Source organism: Podospora pseudopauciseta, chromosome 6 (assembly GCF_035222475.1).
Source record: "Podospora pseudopauciseta strain CBS 411.78 chromosome 6, whole genome shotgun sequence".
Taxonomy (NCBI): Eukaryota; Fungi; Ascomycota; class Sordariomycetes; order Sordariales; family Podosporaceae; genus Podospora; species Podospora pseudopauciseta.
Window position 1 is genome coordinate 2,124,904 of NC_085895.1, and position 18,177 is coordinate 2,143,080.

General features: G+C 52.7%; 7 protein-coding genes across 7 annotated transcripts; 4 read left to right on the top strand and 3 right to left on the bottom strand.

Moving 5' to 3' along the window:
- Positions 1–201: 201 nt before the first annotated feature.
- QC763_601520 (uncharacterized protein) lies at positions 202–1,380 on the bottom strand (the record flags this gene model as incomplete). The annotated part of the gene is made up of 1 exon (XM_062914004.1): positions 202–1,380. The coding sequence occupies one exon, from the start codon at positions 1,378–1,380 to the stop codon at positions 202–204; it is 1,179 nt and encodes a 392-aa protein (XP_062762935.1).
- A 2,354-nt stretch (positions 1,381–3,734) lies between these two features.
- On the top strand, positions 3,735–4,892 carry PPM1 (carboxy methyl transferase for protein phosphatase 2A; the record flags this gene model as incomplete). The annotated part of the gene is made up of 1 exon (XM_062914003.1): positions 3,735–4,892. One exon carries the CDS (start codon positions 3,735–3,737, stop codon positions 4,890–4,892), a length of 1,158 nt encoding a protein of 385 aa, XP_062762936.1.
- An 877-nt stretch (positions 4,893–5,769) lies between these two features.
- Positions 5,770–8,350, top strand: QC763_601500 (uncharacterized protein). The gene is made up of 4 exons (XM_062914002.1): positions 5,770–6,289; positions 6,380–7,359; positions 7,409–7,542; positions 7,595–8,350. The coding sequence occupies exons 1-4, from the start codon at positions 6,209–6,211 to the stop codon at positions 8,074–8,076; spliced, it is 1,677 nt and encodes a 558-aa protein (XP_062762937.1). The 5' UTR covers positions 5,770–6,208; the 3' UTR covers positions 8,077–8,350.
- Positions 8,351–8,529: 179 nt separating this feature from the next.
- On the top strand, positions 8,530–9,537 carry BRO1_2 (bck1-like resistance to osmotic shock). Its single transcript, XM_062914001.1, has 3 exons — positions 8,530–8,657; positions 8,732–8,801; positions 8,868–9,537. Exons 1-3 carry the CDS (start codon positions 8,626–8,628, stop codon positions 9,195–9,197), a joined length of 432 nt encoding a protein of 143 aa, XP_062762938.1. The 5' UTR covers positions 8,530–8,625; the 3' UTR covers positions 9,198–9,537.
- A 136-nt stretch (positions 9,538–9,673) lies between these two features.
- Positions 9,674–12,167, bottom strand: QC763_601480 (uncharacterized protein; the record flags this gene model as incomplete). Its single annotated transcript, XM_062914000.1, has 2 exons — positions 9,674–10,824; positions 10,874–12,167. The coding sequence occupies 2 exons, from the start codon at positions 12,165–12,167 to the stop codon at positions 9,674–9,676; spliced, it is 2,445 nt and encodes an 814-aa protein (XP_062762939.1).
- Positions 12,168–12,583: 416 nt separating this feature from the next.
- On the bottom strand, positions 12,584–14,323 carry IST1 (Vacuolar protein sorting-associated protein ist1). The gene is given in 3 exon segments (XM_062913999.1): positions 12,584–13,824; positions 13,889–14,188; positions 14,199–14,323. The coding sequence occupies 2 exon segments, from the start codon at positions 13,916–13,918 to the stop codon at positions 12,934–12,936; spliced, it is 921 nt and encodes a 306-aa protein (XP_062762940.1). The 5' UTR covers positions 13,919–14,188; positions 14,199–14,323; the 3' UTR covers positions 12,584–12,933.
- A 1,687-nt stretch (positions 14,324–16,010) lies between these two features.
- SPT3 (Transcription initiation protein spt3) lies at positions 16,011–17,830 on the top strand (the record flags this gene model as incomplete). Its single annotated transcript, XM_062913998.1, has 2 exons — positions 16,011–16,934; positions 16,988–17,830. 2 exons carry the CDS (start codon positions 16,011–16,013, stop codon positions 17,828–17,830), a joined length of 1,767 nt encoding a protein of 588 aa, XP_062762941.1.
- Positions 17,831–18,177: the final 347 nt, after the last annotated feature.

An 18,177-nucleotide genomic window follows, 5' to 3' on the forward strand; every position in this document is an offset into this window, starting at 1 on the left:
AGTAGATAAACCAGAAAATGAGACAGAAAATGAGAAACAAAACCACACACGGTATATATCCAAAAACAATTCCCATGCCTTGGTTTAGCACAACTCTTCCACCACCTCATCCAACCCTATCCTAACAAACAGGCCTCTCCCTCCTGCCATTACCCCCTACCCCTAACCATCAACACCTTTCACCAGCACAACAAAACACTCTCAAGCCCTCCACCCCAGAAAAAAGAACTGCACGACCAACCAACCCCCCATAACGGCATACAATCCCACCATCACCCCCAAAATCTTAACCTGCTGCCCATACAACCTAACCCAACTCCCCCAGCTCACCGTCTTGAGCGCATTCCTCAAACTCCCAAACCCCCTCCCATTGATCACCTCAGCCTCCACACTCCCCCCGAAAGTCCGGTCAAACGGCACGATCGTCTCCTCCTCATGCGGCAACAGCGTGGCCTGCACCCTCACCAAAGCAACATGAGCAGGCACAACAAGCAACAAGTTCAACCCGACAAAAACCCCAAGCACACAAACAAGCTTGGCGACTTCCGACCCTGAGATCCCCTCCTTGAGCTGGGAGTTATCATCATAAGGGGAGAGGCCGATGAGGCCCGCCAGGAGTCCCGGAAGGATGAGAGAGGCGTGGATGGCGATCCAGTAAAAGAGGATGGGCTGGTAGGTTGCTACCAAGTTGCGACGCCAGGAGGGGAGGCGGGAGAAAAAGGTGCGCCCGTGGGGGGTGTTGGCCGGGCGGGGGACCGAGATGATGATGTGGGTTAGGGCGGTCATGAGTTGGGAGGTGAGGAGGAGGACGACGAGGTTGCCGAGGATGGGGATGAAGAAGAAGATTCCTGAGAGGATGCTCGTAGTGAAGGCGAGGAAGAGGAAGCACCCTAAACCGCGGAATTGAGACCGGAAGCCGGAGATGGATTGGAGGGTACGGTGGGTGGCGCGGAGGGAGGAGGTGATGGGTTTGGTCGGGAGGGGGCCGTCACCGTTGGGGAAGGAGGAAGAGCCACCGTTGATGATGTTGTTGTTGTTGTTGTTGTTGTTGTAGGTAGGGGGAGGAGCGTTCTTGTTGGTATTTGCCTTGTTGATGTCGCCATCTTCGTTGGTGGGCTCGTTGATGGGGATGGCGTCGTAGGCGGGGAGGGGGTCCTCGACGATGGCGAGGGTTGGGTAGATGTGGGTGAGGGTGTAGCCGATGTAGAGGAACATGGGGAGGAAGAGGAGGATGTTGATGAAGAGTTGGAGTCCGCCATAAGGCGCCCACTTGATAGGGGGTCCTTGAGGCTCATCGGGCATGTCTGAGGAGCTGTCGGCCAAGTTGGAGTAGGCCCGCTTGGCGAGCATGCCGCCCGCGTGTACAACGGGGGAGAGCATTCTTGGGATAATCTGACAAATGAGAACTCTCAGGTATAACTGGTGATGATGGAAAAGAAAAAAAAGAGGGGGAAAAAAATAAACGATGGTAAAAAGATTGGTGGTGATCGAGATGGTTGATAAGCAAACCACAACCCAGGAAATGAATGAGAGTTCCCGGGGCGTGGCAGGCGGCGCTGAACGTTTATTATAGTGGGATCCAACAGCCTGAAGGGGCGTGCAACCGCCAAAGAAATGCGGAGCATTAAGCGTTTGGTGCCTCGTCTGACTGCGCCAACAGCAGGCTGTGATTGGCCGCCCCTTCAATACGATCCAGCACTGCGCCACTCGCGGGGTGTTCTGCCTGGTGGTCATCCCCGGAGACTGTACGGAGACGGATTGTCTCCCTTTCCGTGGAATCAGACGTTCAAGACGTTACACAAGGTGACCAGATCCTCAAGCACAAGGCCCTTGCAGTCATGATTCAAGGCTCGAGGATACCGCACTTCTTATTTTGGCCCAAGGCTCTGAGGTTTTTATCTACTCGGCGCATGGACGCGTGTGCTCTCGAGAAACGTTCAAACTGAGGAGAAAGAAGGCATCTCATTTGTTCATGTTGGGCCTCCAAATACTATACATCTTGTGCTACCAGCCCTGATCCTCTTGATATCGATCTTTCAGAGCGCCATTGTGATAAATTGCCGTCGCAAAGAAAATCATGACGCAAGATATCGTGGTGGTAGAGATTGATCTTTTGAGAAGTGTCGATATAAAGGGAATGAAGTGCAAGAGCGTTGGTTCGACACTAAAAGATAGTAGCAACAAATAAGACTCGATTATTGCGTTATGCAGCTCCTAATCCATTGATCATCCAAACTGCAATCTCACCGAACTAGTTCGTCCAGTTAACCATGCCGTCGACCGACCAACCCCTGACCTTCTTCTCGGCCATCATGGTCGGGTTGAGCTGAGTACTGCCTGGATAGACTTTGGAGTTCACTACACGAGCAACTACATCCTCTACGTCTTCTTTGGCGGTCTCAAACCTCAAACTCACACCAGACCTCAAAGATTAAAGGATGGCCGTGTGTGCTCGCCAAGCGTTGTCATGACTGGTGCCACTGAAGGTGAGTACACCTTCCCTTTGACACCCCTACCTTCCCTTCAGCTCTCGTGCCCCGTTCCATCCCTCACCTACCTCTGAACTGCCCTTGCTTGCCTTCTCGTCGCCTTTTGCTTACCCCTTACTCACCCTTGATCCAGGAATCGGCCTCGCAACAGCCTGCCTTGACCAGATCGCTCTCCAGCTCTCCTCGACAACAGATAACCCCCTCATCGCAGTGGTGAACAAATGCCTGCTGTTGCATGATGTCACCAATGGAGCTCGGCCCCGACTCTGACGTCCGCCGGATATTCGAACTCGACCTCTGGGCATACGTCTCGGTGGTCCGGGCTTTCCTGCCGACGATCAGGCAGAATAAGGGGCGGTTCATCAGTGTTGGAAGCTTTGGGGGGTATGCCAACCCGCCGTTGTGGCCGCCGTATTATGCTTTGAAGGTTGCGATGGAGGCTATGACGAGGAGCTGGAGGCTGGAGCTGATGCCGTTTGGTGTTGGGATGACTACTGTCCGACCTGGTTGGACTAGGACGGGTGGGATAGGACCGAAGATTAGAGGTGCGTGGGAGAGGTATTGTGATGATATTCCGAAGGGAGCGGTGGGGGTCGATAGCTTTGGGAATTTGATCAAGACGGATGTGAGGGTGGGGGAGGCGGAGGAGAGGGTTTACCGGCCTATGGTTAATATATGATATGTTTCGGTTTCTTTGTGAAGAGTGTTCTCCTCGAGGTGCCAACCGTGTTCTAGGCACAAGCTGACCATTGTAGGTAGGCCGTCGAAGTGTTTCTACGATCTTTCAAGTCCTCGGTTTCCAGATCGGAATCTAGAGAGGATCTGGATGCGGCAAACAATGAAAGAAAACTTTTTTTAAAAAAAAAGAATATCCCTAAGTACGTGAGAAAACCCATCGCTGTATATTCGACTTTTCCCCGTTTTATGTAGCGAGGTTGAAAGTGGATGAACATGCGAGCAAACAGCTACTAACCCCCACTAAAAAGATTGTGTAGCTTGCAGCTTTTCCGTTAGCAGTTTGAGCCTATTTTACCGCCAAAACTGTTAAGAACGCCCAACACTTGACCCCACAACACCTCTTGAGCTTGTCATTAGCCTCACCGACGTCATCCCAATACACGGCAACACAACGATTTGTGGCAATCTGATATCCCGATATCCTCTGGCGAGAGCGGAATGAGAGGCTTTTCATAGCGCTCGGGTTGTTTATCACACTCAGCGATCCACCAAACTCTTTACCGAACCATGTCCGCCCCATCAATACCCAACCTTCTCTCCCTCCGCGGCAGCCGTGGAGGATCCCGAGGCCGGGGCCGGGGCGGCTCACACCGGGGTAGCTCCTCCGGGCCATCAGCCAGCCATGACACCACAATCCAGGGAACCGACACCGACGCTGCTGTCTCCCGCCTCAGCGCCGTAGAACTAGGCTACCTCATCGACCCCTTCGCCAGCTACTTCGTAGCTCCTTCACCACCACCGTTCTACTCCGGTCCAGGCCCAGGACTACCCACACCCCGCAGACTCCCAATAATAAACAGAGGAACATACACCCGCACGACAGCGATAGACATTCTCATCCACCACTTCCTCTCCAGCACTTTCTCCACCGGCAAACCCCGGCAGATAGTCTCCCTCGGAGCAGGAACAGACACCCGCTGCTTTCGATTATTCACCTCGTCTCAAAAACACCAAAACATCCACTATCATGAAATCGACTTCCCGGTTATCATCTCCAAGAAGAACACCCTCATCCGGACAGTCCCAGCGCTGAACGGCATCCTCTCCCCGCCAATGCCACTCCCAAACCCGGCCACGAACCAGTCTTATGTCTCGAAGCAGCATGCGAACCCAAAAACAGGCAATACCCTCACTCTCCACCCGCTTGATCTCCGGTTTTTTCCATCTTCTCCTTCCTCCCTCCCGGGACTATCACAGGAGTGCCCGACACTGCTGCTGTCCGAATGCTGCCTTTGCTACCTCCCACCTTCGACAGCATCGGATATAATCACCTCTTTTACGTCTTGTTTTCCTAGTTTGGGGCTGGTGATTTACGAGCCGATTTTACCGGGGGATGCGTTTGGACGGATGATGATTTCTAATCTTGCTGCGCGGGGGGTGACGATGCCGACTTTGGCGGTGTACCAGACGCAGGAGGACCAGGAGAGGAGGTTGCTGGAGGCTGGGTTTAGGGAGGTGAGGAGTAGGACTGTGGATCAGATTTGGGAGGAGTGGGTGGGGGAGGGGGAGAGGGAGAGGGTGGATGGGTTGGAGAGGTTGGATGAGGTGGAGGAGTGGAAGTTGTTGGCGGGGCATTATGTGATTGTTTGGGGGTGGAATGAAGGGGAGGGGGTGAGGTTGGAGGTGGGGAGGGGGGATGATGACGAGGGGGATGAGACAGAGTAGGGTGAGGGATGTCTACAAGATCTGATAAGGTGAGAGATGCGTATCAAGGTCCAATGAACGCCTGAAGGATGAATGGGCAACCTGTAGGGGACCGTCTGATACATCATTTCATCTTCACGATAATGATACTTGATGTGTATCAGTCTTATCTTGGTTTCGGGCTCGGCATCTCAGCTTGGCTTCAAGGTTGTAGATGCTTCTGATCATGTAGCCCCCCGGTCAGAGCCCCAAGACAAGCTTTTCTCGAACATGCCAAGTGCTTCTTAAAACCGGACACATCCCTGATGTCTGCAATAATGTCTCGACAAGACCATCTTCCTTTTAAGCTTAATGAGACGACAGAGGATACCCAAAAAGTCAACATATGGATCATAATAGACTCTACACATACGGATACCCGAAGTGATACTGTGGGGTAGTGTCTAGCATTCTGGCAACCAATGTGAATACTATCGTGGAGCCTTTTTCCCATGGTCAAACATACCCGACCGAGTAAACCCGACGGGCTTCGCATGTTCCTCCGAGTCCACACGTTTCAGAGCTCTCACCATGTTCTAGAACACTGACACTATGAACACCCAAGATGAGGGCATAGGATATTTAGGTAACACGATGGGTTGGGCTGGTATCGTTATGTAATTTCGAGGGGGCGTGGTGGTGTTGTTAGGTAAAGTTTCCCCTGTGTTACGCAATACCAAGCTATCTGCAGTGTCTCACATGAACACATGCCACAGGCACATGGCAGGTGGTCAGGCAACAGGTCCCGAGCTTTGGAGCGTCTGAGGCGGTATCGTGGTTGTGTCAGAGGCACACATGCATGTGTAGAGCATCCAGCTCATAGAACCAGGCAATGCTGAAGTTGATTCAACTGGCGAGAGTTTGTGTAAATGATAAGAATGTTCTTATCGGATCATCCCAGTGGGTGTTTGAGGCCATTCCACCAATCACAGTTGTTATAAGCGAACGGTTACGCAACGGGCAGAACCGATCTCCACTGCTTGTTTGGCGGCTGTCACAGGGGTCAAAGGGCACCCCCCCCCCCGGCTGCTCGCCTTATCTTGGCAAGGGGATTCGAAACAACGACAACCACCGTCATCCCATCCCCCCCATCTTTTTGTTGATTGTAATTCTGTCTGTACCGTTTTTCGCAATCGTCTTTTTACTCTCCTCTCACGCCCGCTCTTTTCCCGCGATGCCCTGAGCGATCGACTTCGCTCTCCTCCTATCGCATCTCGAACCCGCCGGGATGCTTTTCCGCTGACATCTAGATAATACATCATCGCCGTGCTCCGCTATCGCAGCACCCCGACGAAACAATGCTCGACCAACAACTACACCGCGCGCGCATGGTTTCCAGCGTCGCCGCGACAGTCATATCGCTCGCGTGCGGTACCAACGTATGTGATTCCTTGGGGGGAAATTTGGCAGGCTGTTGGGATTTGGTTCGGTGACGGGAGCGCTGACGGTTGTAAACCTTCGTGGTTCAGTATGTGTACTCGGCCTGGGCCCCACAGTTCGCCGATAAGCTTAACCTCACGACGACGGAGAGTAACCTGATCGGAGCGGCGGGTAATCTGGGCATGTATTCGATGGGCGTACCTATCGGGTTGTTTGTCGATAACCGTGGACCCCGACCAGCCGTGGCAGCCGGCGCGCTTCTCCTCGGCCTCGGGTACTACCCCTTTCGCTCCTCGTACGAAAACGCGGCCGGTTCGGTTCCTCTGTTATGTTTCTTTTCGTATCTTACCGGCCTGGGCGGATGTATGGCGTTCCAGGCGGCAGTCAAAACGTCGGCGCTCAACTGGCCACACCATCGGGGCACCGCCACGGCCTTCCCATTGGCTGCCTTCGGCTTGAGCGCATTCTTCTTCTCCCAGGTTGGATCGCTCTTCTTTCCCGGAGACACCAGCGCGTTCTTGACTGTTCTGGCCGCCGGTACCTTTGCTCTGATCTTCACCGGATTTTGCTTCCTCAAGGTCTACCCCCACACTCCGGCCTACCATGCGGTACCTAACGGGGGTTCCGGCTCGGACACGCAGCGGCTGCGGCGGACATCGTCATCGGAGGACGGCAAGGCGAGAGGAGCGCGAAGATTCCCTGATGTAGAACCTGGTATGTCGACGCCCACCACCTACACGACTCCCGCGACGTCGACGCAGGCACAGACAGACGCAGAGGCTACCGGACCATCGTCGCCGTCAGCCAGCGCCCAGCTCCGTGACCAGACCGATGTTGAATCCGCCCGCCCCCCCTCGGACGAGGCCCCCGATAGCGACGTTGACGAGACCTCGTCCCTCATGTCAAAGTCGTCCTCGCTGCCTGGTGATGTGTTAGTGCAGAGCAGTGTTGATATGGATCGTTCCCATCGTGTAGATATCCGTGGCTGGCGCTTGTTGTCCAATGTCGACTTTTGGCAGCTGTTTACCATTATGGGGATTCTGGCTGGCATTGGTCTCATGACTATCAAGTGAGTTCTCTCGCTTTCTTTGAGGAGAAACATTGCTAACCCTTTCCAGCAATATTGGACACAACGTCAATGCTCTCTGGAGGCGTTTCGATGACTCTGTTCCCGAGTCTTTCCTCGTACAGCGTCAGCAGATGCATGTCTCCATTCTGTCCATTGGCAGTTTCGGAGGGAGATTGCTGAGCGGTGAGCCTTTCCCTGGGTGGTCATTTCGCTCTTTGTGCTGACAAATCTACAGGTGTCGGATCTGATTTTCTTGTCAAGGTCGTAGGTGCCAGCCGCGCCTGGTGCCTTGTCGCGGCTAGTCTCGTATTTTGCATTGCCCAGCTCTTTGCCCTCAACGTCTCGAACCCGCACTACCTCGGTTTTGTTTCTGGCCTCTCAGGTCTCGGATACGGCTTCTTGTTTGGTGTCTTCCCCTCGATCGTAGCTGAGACGTTCGGTATCCACGGACTTAGCCAGAACTGGGGGTTCATGACACTCAGCCCTGTCATCTCGGGCAACATTTTCAACCTGTTTTACGGTGCCGTCTTTGACAGTCACATCATTGTTAGTCCTGATGGTGACCGTTCGTGCTATGACGGTATCGACTGCTACAGGAATGCGTATTTTGTCACGCTGGGTGCTTGTGGGCTGGGGTTGATTGTGACATTGTCGACGATCAGACATCAGTATGTTGCGAGGTTGAGGGAGGCGGGGAAGGGCGCGGCTGAGGATTAAAGAGATGTCTTGACTGGATGGATAGTTGGTGGGAGGAGGAGTTTGAACTTGTGGGCATTTTTACACGGCTAGACACATCGCACATGGATGGAGAAGGATACCAAGTTTTTTTTTTTTTTTTTTTTTTTTTTTTTTTTTTTTGGATGACGTTGTTTTCATGTTGTTAGAGATAGGCGTTGCATGAGAGAGGCGTTGGGTATGGATACAGCAGTTTATATTTGCGGTAGAGCTCCAGTAACGAAGTAATAATGTCACAATACAATTTTTGGTCCTATTTTCGCATGACCCCCGTGATCTCATGTTGAAATGCTGGGTTCGCGGCTGCTATCGGATAACAGTTGAAACGCGCACCTTGATGGCCATCCCTTTTTTCGAGTTCAGCATCCAACCCTAACCCTGTCAGTGCCAAGGCCCCTGTTCGCGCCGCGACCTCGGGGTACAGCTCTCTTATCGATTATCAACCACATCCATCCCCTGACCTTCAGCACGCGCGACAACACCAATCCACGGCGACAAAGATAATCACATCGCGCCGCCGCCGTCGCCGAAATGTTGAACTTTATCCTCATCCAGAACCGACAGTACGTTTCCCCCTGCTCCCCCCTCTTTTCTGTCTCCCTCCCATTGGTAACCAACCGACCACCTTTTGGAATAGGGGCAAAACCCGCCTAGCAAAATGGTACGTCCCCTACAGCGACGACGAAAAAGTCAAGGTCAAGGGCGAGGTACCTCTTCCACCCCTTCCTCCCCTCTTCGTCCCCCATCCCATATGCTGACCCCATGTCTGAAAGGTCCACCGCCTCGTCGCCCCCCGTGACCAAAAGTACCAATCCAACTTTGTAGAGTTCCGCAACCACAAGATCGTCTACCGCCGCTACGCCGGCCTCTTCTTCTGCGCCTGCGTCGACACAAACGACAACGAGCTCGCCTATCTAGAGGCTATCCACTTTTTTGTTGAAGTCTTGGATGCATTCTTTGGCAACGTCTGCGAGCTGGATCTGGTGTTTAACTTTTACAAGGTGTACGCCATCCTGGACGAGGTCTTCCTCGCGGGGGAGATTGAGGAGACGTCGAAGCAGGTTGTGTTGACTAGGTTGGAGCATTTGGATAAGTTGGAGTGAGAGAGGCGAGGATATATGGTGAAAAAGATATCGATTGTGCGCGTGGAAAGGAGGATGAATATCCCCGTGGCTGAGCGGAAGAGTCTATATCGCCCGATGTCGGGAAGGAGAGACGGGCAGGCCACGGGATGTTGAGCAGGGCAGAGCGGCCATGTAGGAGGGATTACAGAACCAGGGCGACATCAACATCTCAAAAGAAGCAGGTTCACCATCGGGCAGACAGAAATGTCAATAATCATCGCATTTGTCTGCTGGCGAAATCTAGATAAAGGAACGGATGCAATAATAGTACAATATAATACAGAAAACAAGTCAAAACTCCAGACCACCGCTAAAATTCCCCATGTGAGGCACAGGCTCACGGGAAAAAGCTCTAGGCTCCAGCTCAAGCCAGAGATAATGATAAACAATCCCCAAAATAAACAAGAACCCAACAGATAAGCACCTCAGAGCTGACATGGCAGGTGTTGGTGGATCTAATCATCAACCACCACAATGTGGCTCTGGGACTCGCCATCAGATAGCCCAGTGAGGTCGGTAACGTCTCCCAACCCGCTGACAATGACAGACGGCCTAGCCTCCGTCATGACAACATCATCATCCACGTCGATGACACCGTGGAGGTGTTGGATGACAGAAGAATTGGTCGCCTGCTGTGGCTCGTCCACCGAGGGCCCAGGCGAGAGCCGGCTCTTCAGCTGGGTGGACATATCGCCTTGCTCGTTCTTGACAGAATCTTGAGCCTGGTCAATCTCCATGGCATCGTCATCGCCCCCCTCACTCTCAGAGGGCATATCAATAAAGTCAATTGCCACTGGACGCTTGGCCTTGGTCCTGAAATAGACCTTCTTGCCCAAAAACATCTTGAAGAACGAGGGGATCAAGTCGTTCTTGTCCCTCTCTTCCTCAATCATTTGGCCGACCTGCTGTGGGCCAACTCGAATTCTGGGGGGCGGCGCATTGGCGATACGAATAGGGGATCTCTCGGACTTGGGCACAACCAGCTGCGTTTTCTTCGGGGGCGTCTTCTTCTTATTCTTCTTCAAAGTGGAGTGCTCGGGCTGCGCGTCTTCAGATGGCACATCATAATACGAAAGCCGTCCCTCCTCATGGGGGTCCGGGCTGACGGGCGGAGGCTTGCGTTTGGTGTAGACCTTAGTGGGGGGTTCGTCACCAACCGGCTTGTCTGGATCGAGATAACCCACGATGGAAGACTTCAAGTCACCCCAAGGACTGTCGTTCGTACCAGCCCTTCCCCGAATAGACACGTTGCTTTCTGGGTCATCATCTGCACGCCGAGACTTGCGGCCCCTCGTCCCACGGCGGTGAGGTCTCGAGGCCAAATAGTCATCATCGTCAAACTTACTGTCCATACTGCGATGCCGCTTGTGGGAGCGGGGCTCGGGTCGGTAGGAGTCTATGACGGAATCTCGGATGGTATCACTGACGACTCTCCGAGGCGCGTCACGCTCAGTTTGACCGTTGCGCGAGCCTTTCGAAGGCTTCCGCGGGCAGTCATCAATATAGTGATCTGCCTGTTTTCCACAAAAATTGCAAGTGTAGTCCTCGGGTGCTTTGACGGCATATCGCCAGTCCCCGTTCGTTGGGCAATCTTGAATAAGATGGCCTAATAGGGTTAACATCAGTAATATCATGCCTGGGGGGTTCATACTTACCACGCACGTTGCAACGGTTGCACACATAGTTTCCCGGTATGGTAAACTCCTTGTCACCCTTGGTAGCCGATTTGGCGTTTCCCACGTCAACTGGGCTCTCACCGTACTCCAAAACTAGCTCAGTTTGCGCGGCCTTCTTCTTTTTCTTCTTCGTTCTGGCCAACGCCCAGTCATCACCGAGCACCATTCGGTTGGAACCGGTAAGAAAGGAGAGATCCTTGCCTTTCTCCTTCCCCTTCTCCTTCTCCTTCTCCTTCTGCATCTGCTTCTGCTTCTCCTCCTGCTCCCACTTTTCCCACTCCTGCTCCTGCTTTTTCTTCCCTCTCTGCCTCACCAAGTCTTCCATGGCCATCGCATTTGCTCCTGATAAAAACGGCAAATCGGGGCAGAAAGGATCAAATGTGTTACTCTTGCCCTGTCTTCCTGTTCCCGTTCGAATGCAGTCAGCAGCGGGAACTACCTTTTCAATCAGCTCTCCAGGCTCAGGAGCAGCCTCTCGAGAAAACTTCATCCTATCAGGATGCATACGGCCATACATGATCTCGGGGGCAGGAGAGGAGTGGCCCACCGAGACAGATGCAGCCCTATCCGGGTGCATATAAGCCAATGTTGGCGGCGGAGAATCATGTTTCGGAGACTCTTGTGGTGTGCTGACAAGAGCCCTTCTTCCAGGATGGATATAATCGCTCATGTCTCCTTCAAAGGCAACGGTAGAGTCATTGCGGGCCGATGGGCCTGACAGTCTTCTATCCGGATGGGCGTAATCGTTCGTTGACTTTGAAGGGTCAGGGCCAGTAACAATCCTCAAGACTGACACCCGCCGATTGAGGTGCTTGTGTTCATCCATGGGCTTGGACAAAGTGCCCGAGGGCTTTTGAATCTTTTGAGCTGTTGAAGATTTGGATGGAGCTGGGGGCAGCGAGGCCGTAGTCCTGATTAGTTCCCGCAACTCCGTTTCCACGATGTGAAGACGTCTCGCGTCGAGAGGGTGCTCTGAGACGTGGGTCTGCTCTAGCTCGACAAAACCATCAATGATGGTCTGGTCGTCAATGCGGCAGCTCTTGAGCAGCTGATACCACTCTTTGAGTTCGGATTCAGCGCTTGATGGGTTGGACACGTCCTTGTCAATCAGGCGTTCGATAAGCCATATGACAAAGCTGTTGAGGGTACGCTGTTTGTTGACCTTGACAGGAAATTCCCGGCCGAGAGACTCAAAGAGCTTACGGGCGGAGGGACATTTGCGAAAATCACCAAGTGGCGGTTCGCCTGGGTTCTTCTTCTTACTCTTGCCCATTCTTTCCAAACAGGAGACACGGGCTCCTTGAGCAAGCAGACCGGCAGGCTTCCGCAATGTGGCAGCCTTAAGGCCGGGAACAAACGGCCCTCTGCGAGTTTCCTGTAGACGTGCAAGAGGATGGGTCAGTTTCAGTATTTGCACATGTGTTCGTGAATTTGTCCTGAAAAGTACCTCTCGAAAGGACCAGAATATTGTCGGCCAGGGGCTGTGAGTAATTGCAATGGATCGCAAGCCCCTGGAGAAGAGTTGACCAGGTGCTACGATCGAGCCGAGATCAGAAAACCAATAAAACCAAGCTGCGACCCGTTCAGCAGATTGGCTTGTTTGACAGTTCTTGGTCGAGACAAAAGAAGCTGGGTACCTAAAGAGCGGTTTTGGTTGATCAGTACTCACGCAAGTAGCCGAAGAAAAGATGGGTGGAAGATGTTGATTTGAAGGAAACCATCAGTGGTGCAGATGGAAGCATTTGACAAGTCTCGTTCCTGTGACGTGTTTTGTGTTGAATTTCCCAGAAAATAAGGCAGGAGCGAAGGGCTACTGTTGTGTGCATCCCGTTACAAACGGAAGGAGCAGCTCAAGGTCACATCTAACGCAATTATCACAGCACCTGGATGCTCCATAGGTAATTATCCCACCTGAAGGGTGTTGTTCTCTGTCAAAAAAAATTACATGATAGGAATGAGCAACAGATATCCCAAAACCAACCCGCCAAGCTCCCGAGCCCAAGGAAGTAGCAGTATACAAATGAAAAGGGGGCTAGAAATCACCTCTTCAGCTGTGCAAACCTCTTTGCAAGCTCATCCAGATCTGGAACCCCATCCCCTTTCTGCTCCGAAGGCTTTCTCGTCACAGCAGCCGGCTTCTTGGTTGGTGTTGTCAACTCCTGTCTGTTGAGAGTGACTTTGGGGTGGATGTTATCAGTGGAAGCACTAGGAGGATTGACATGAAGCGGGCTAGCCGGCCCAAAAGATTTTGGGGGTGTAGCTTTGCTCAGGTCTTCCTGTGCCTTGAGCTCAGCAGCAGCTTCCTCATCCACACCAACCAGCGGTTCCTCCAACACTCTTTGTGCCTGGCCTCCACTTGGGTTCTCATCATCATCATCATCATCCATAAAGTCAGGAGGATCCCCCAGATCCTTATTCTTCCCTTTTGGCCAGTCAACGCCGTATGCCCGCGCAATCTCCTCAAGGTAGCCCTGCACCAGCTCGTCTTTTGGTGGTGTGACGCTCAGCTTCTTGACCACCCCTTCGCTTACTTTCCTGTCGCTGTTTTCTGTAGCCTGTAGCACAAATTCTTTCCCAAACTTCTCGGCCAACAACGTCCTCACTGTTTGGAGCTCTTTTATTTCTGTCTTGGGAGCGGCGTAGATGATGGACTTGACAGCCTCTTCAAGGCCGGGATCGCATGTTGGTGATGCCTCTAGCAAGCCAGCGCGGGCTAGTAGAAGCTCGCAGTAGAGTTCTAGGATTTCGTGGAGCTCGGTGATGATGTCGGATCTGATGATGTTCTCGACGCGGATTCGGGCCGAATCAACCTTGTTCTGCTCGAGGAGCTGGGCCATGGCTCTGCGCTGGGTCTTTGCAAGGGCCTCGTCACGCTTTTGAACCATACGAAGGCGGGCTATGGCTAGTTTGAGCTGGACTTTGATTTTGGTCTGGTGGTGACCTGTTAGATACTCTTTTTACTTGCGATGTAAGGTGACAAGGAAGGAGCCATACCACAAGGACCGGTGATGTTGGAGGAGGCATTTCGGTATCTTGACTGGCTCAGTGTCCACGGGAAGGGTAGGAAACAGGAGATCTTGGAGTAGGCGAGAACTGGGTGATGTCTGATATCAATGAACAAGGCTCCAGGCTCCAGTATTCTGAATAGGGAGAGGTTGCGAATGTGCAAGGCGGGATGCGGCTGAGAGCTTGGTTGCTGATGGTGGGGTTGGAAGTGCGTTGCATGCGGGGTAGCACGCTAATCAGCCGTTAACAGTTTGCGACAGGGTCTTGGCTGTCGTCGTTGTGGAGTCACTCTCCATACATGTCCATCTTGACAGCAGTTGGCTCGTGCGTTCTTCAACCTCTTGTCTTGAGACGTAGGTAGAGAGCAGCTTGACCAGTGCCTCATGGGGTGTGAGAGGAATCAAAGCATGTAAAATAAAGACAATTTAAACAGCTTTCTTTCAATAGCAACTTTCAAGTTCAATCTAAACAGATAATTGAGCTCCTGAAGCTCACAGTCACGTGGGATATGTGGTCCGTGCCAGATATCAACGGACTTGTTGGAGCCTCGCGCTTGGCAACTTATTCCGCCAGTCAACACCTGTCCATCATTCACAGCAACATATCTATTTCTTGTTTAATATCACGGTAGACCTTCATCGCTTCCAAATTCTCTACACCATAGCCATAATTACCTCTCGTTGGAAACAGCTCTTTTGGAAGACTTCAACAACCATTCAGCACCGTTAATCCATCCTTCAAACCATCAAAATGGCGGACAAAGATAAACAGTACAAGTATCGTCAAGAGATACAGCAGGTTAGTTATGACTCTCTTTTTTGTTTGCTAGGTTGTAAGACAAGTTGGGAAGTGGATGGAATGGACTGGGTGGGAAATGGGTTGATGGAGAAAGGACATCATGTGGGATTGAGCATCGATTCAGGGACAAGAGCTGGATGCAGCAAGACGGCCTGACAGAGGGGATAGCCGGGCAGGGAATACATAAAGCCAGATGATGTGACAAGTCACATTTGAAGGGGATAAAGAGATGGTACTCTGTCAACAGCGCGGTGAGAAATCTATTGGGAATGGGTATTTTATGACTTGGAAGATCTCTTGACTTTGGAGGGGTCTGTGGGGGGATGTCAGGAAAACTGGTGCTGGCCCCAACAGCTTTTATGTCTCTCACAGTGAAAGTCATCATGGGGGTGAAAACAGCTATACCGGTATTGCTCCCGGGCAGCGGCGGCGACGACATTCTGGGCCACGGCAACGGCAACGGCAACGGCAACGGCAACACTACATAAGTCCCCCATGTTTTGTTCTACTCACACAATGACGCTTCCCTCAACCACTTTTCGACACGAGACCCAGAAGAAAAGACATCGAGCTTGTCATAATGATCGACACTTCTCCCTCCAAACAGCCTGGTAAAAAGGGGCAGTCAGGTTGCCCACCCATGACGGAGCTGCCGCCCGCTCACCCTTCTTTGCCGACGCCAGGAAACTCGCGACTATCTCCCCTGAACTTTCGACCTGGATGGAGAGCATCCGCTCCTGAGCGCCCTTCTCACCGGGCAGCACCGCTTGCGAACCCAACACACGGTCCCACCGTGAGCAAGATTCTTGCTCCCTCTTGGACCAATTTACAGGCAGAGCAGCCACAGCAAGAGGTGCGGCTACAAAAGACAGAAGAGGCACTGCTGTTTGAGAAGAAAGACCAGCTTCTTTGCCGGATCGAGCAGCTTGAGATTGAAATTGAACAGTGAACTGCCAACCTCGCTAAAGTTGAAATCTCAAGAGTCGCAGCCACAGGCCATTTCTCAAGAGAACCCATCGGGGTTACTGCCAGAGCTATCTTCCTTGCAGCCAGAGCTGAGAACTCAAGAGAGATCACCTGCACCAGAGTCGCAGCCCGCAGCCATTTCTGCGACTTTTCAGGAGCAACCATCAGAGTCGAAACTCAAGGCACACCACCACACTCTGATTTGCAGCAAACAGTCAAGGAACCCGAGATCTCGAAACAAGAATTGCCAGTCTCACAGCCGGAGTCGACACTCCAAGAAATCTTGCTGCATCCTGTGTCAGAGTCGCAGCTGTCACCACAGGCACAAGGGGCGCAGCCAGAGGTCATGCCACGACAGATGCTGCCCAAAGAAACCCCAGAGTTATATACAGCCCATCAACTTCAACCAGTGCCGCCTCGTCAAGTACCCGAGGTGCAGCCACAGCTTGAGAAGCAGCCTGAGCCTGAAAGGCAACCCGAGCCAGAGCCGCAGCAGTTGCGAGCCATTCCGATGCTTCAGTCAGAGCAACCTCGTGATTTTGCCCCCCATCGAGGAAATGAGCAGGTCCAGCAGCAGAATGATGGCCAGTTCATGAAGGGGGCGACCCCCCCGACTCGACAGCAACAGGAAGATGACACCACCATGTACTTTCAAGCCTCCCTTCACGAGCTCTATCCCGTCAGGCTCGTCAATCCGCGGTGCGCCAAATTCAAGAAAGTGTTTCAGAGGCCACACTTCTTCACCCCGTCCCCGAGTTATTCAATCGGATACACTCCTGTGCCGCCACCGCAGCCCGGAGCTGCTACTGGTAGTACTACTGTCGATGACTCCGCGCCCCCTGTCATTGACGTCCCGCGCTCTGCAGTCAAAGAAGCCATTGCCAGTCGTAACAACGTCTTCAAGGGAAACCCCGCGCTGTTTGACGAGGTCATGATGAATGGCCAACCACTTGACCTTAGTGGCTACGACCTTGAGCAGAATGAGGAAGGCACTGCCAATTTGATCCCGCTTAACCTTGACCCGGCTGCGTTTATGCTCAAGGATTTCCTCACTCGACCTGATCCGATGGAAACGGGGAAGGGGAAAGAAGGGGGGACTGGACGGGAGGGGGAGAGGGAGGAGGTTGCTTTTGAGGTCGAAATTGATCCCAGCGACTGGATTGCTGACATTGTTACCAAGATGATGTACGTCTCTGGTGAGACGGGCGAGCCATCGGCCGAGACGACGGGGATTATCGAGGATATCGTGAGGCAGCAGGTTATTGAGATTGTGAGTTTGTGTCCATTCAATGTTTCTCCCGTCCGAACTAACCACCGTCCCAGCTCCGCAACTGCACCGAACTCGCCGCCCGCCGCGGCGCCCGCGCGATCACTATTAATGACCTGATTTTCCAAATCCGTGATGACGCCCCAAAGGTTTCCCGTCTGCGGACATTCCTCTCCTGGAAAGACGTCCGCAAAAACGTCAAGGATTCCGACGACAAGGGAGGAGAGGGTGATCTTGGTGCGGGTGAAGACCCCGTCGGTGGTGTAGTTCCCGGCGGGCCAGTCGACGACACGGCCAAAAAGAACAAGAAAGCCAAAGTCGGCCTCCCCTGGGAACCATCGTCTTATTTCGCCGTCGAAGTCCCAGAGAGAGAAGACGAAGAAGACGAGGAGGAAGAGGAAATGAACCACATCACCCTCCAGCGCCTCCGCAAGGCAGACGAGCGGACCAAGGCCATGACGCGAGAGGAATACGTCACCTGGTCTGAGTTTCGCCAAGCATCGTTTACGTACCGCAAAGGAAAGAGATTTAGGGAATGGGCGGGTTTCGGGATCGTGACGGATAGCAAGCCGAGTGATGATATTGTGGATATCTTGGGGTTTTTGACGTTTGAGATGGTGCAGACGCTGACGGAGGAGGCGTTGAAGATCAAGGAGAATGAGGACCAGCATAGGGAGAGGACGGGAGGGGGGGAGCAGGCGGCGGGGAATGCGGCGAAGAAGAGGAAGATGGGGGGGTTGGGTGGGGGGTTGTTTGATCCGCCTAGTGAGGGGAGGACGCCAGTTGAGCCGAGGCATATTCAGGAGGCTTTTAGGAGGCTGCAGGGACGGAGTAAGAAGAGTAGGGCTATGTTGAACGGGACGAGGATTCAGCAGAGGACGAATTTGAGGTTATTTTAGGGGGAGGATGGGGGTGTTTTTGTGGGCTTTGGACGATACGGGGGAGGAAATCCTTGCGTTCTGGTTTCCGCGGTGTCGTCTCTGTGACTTGAAGGGGGGTTAATGGAAGATTGGATGAGTTGGACAGCGGAGGAAATTCTTGTGTTTTGGTATCCCTGCCACCTAATAATGGAAGATGGGGGAGGTAGGATGAGGTATGGAGTTTTTCGTTGCAGCGTTACGTTGGGGGGTTTTGTACTTTTCACTATTTTATATAGAGTTTGGGGCATGGATAGAGTTTAGGGGAATGTTTCTGGGTTGATAATACCCTTGTTGTCTTGTTTACAAGACGTAGTTAGATGATTAAA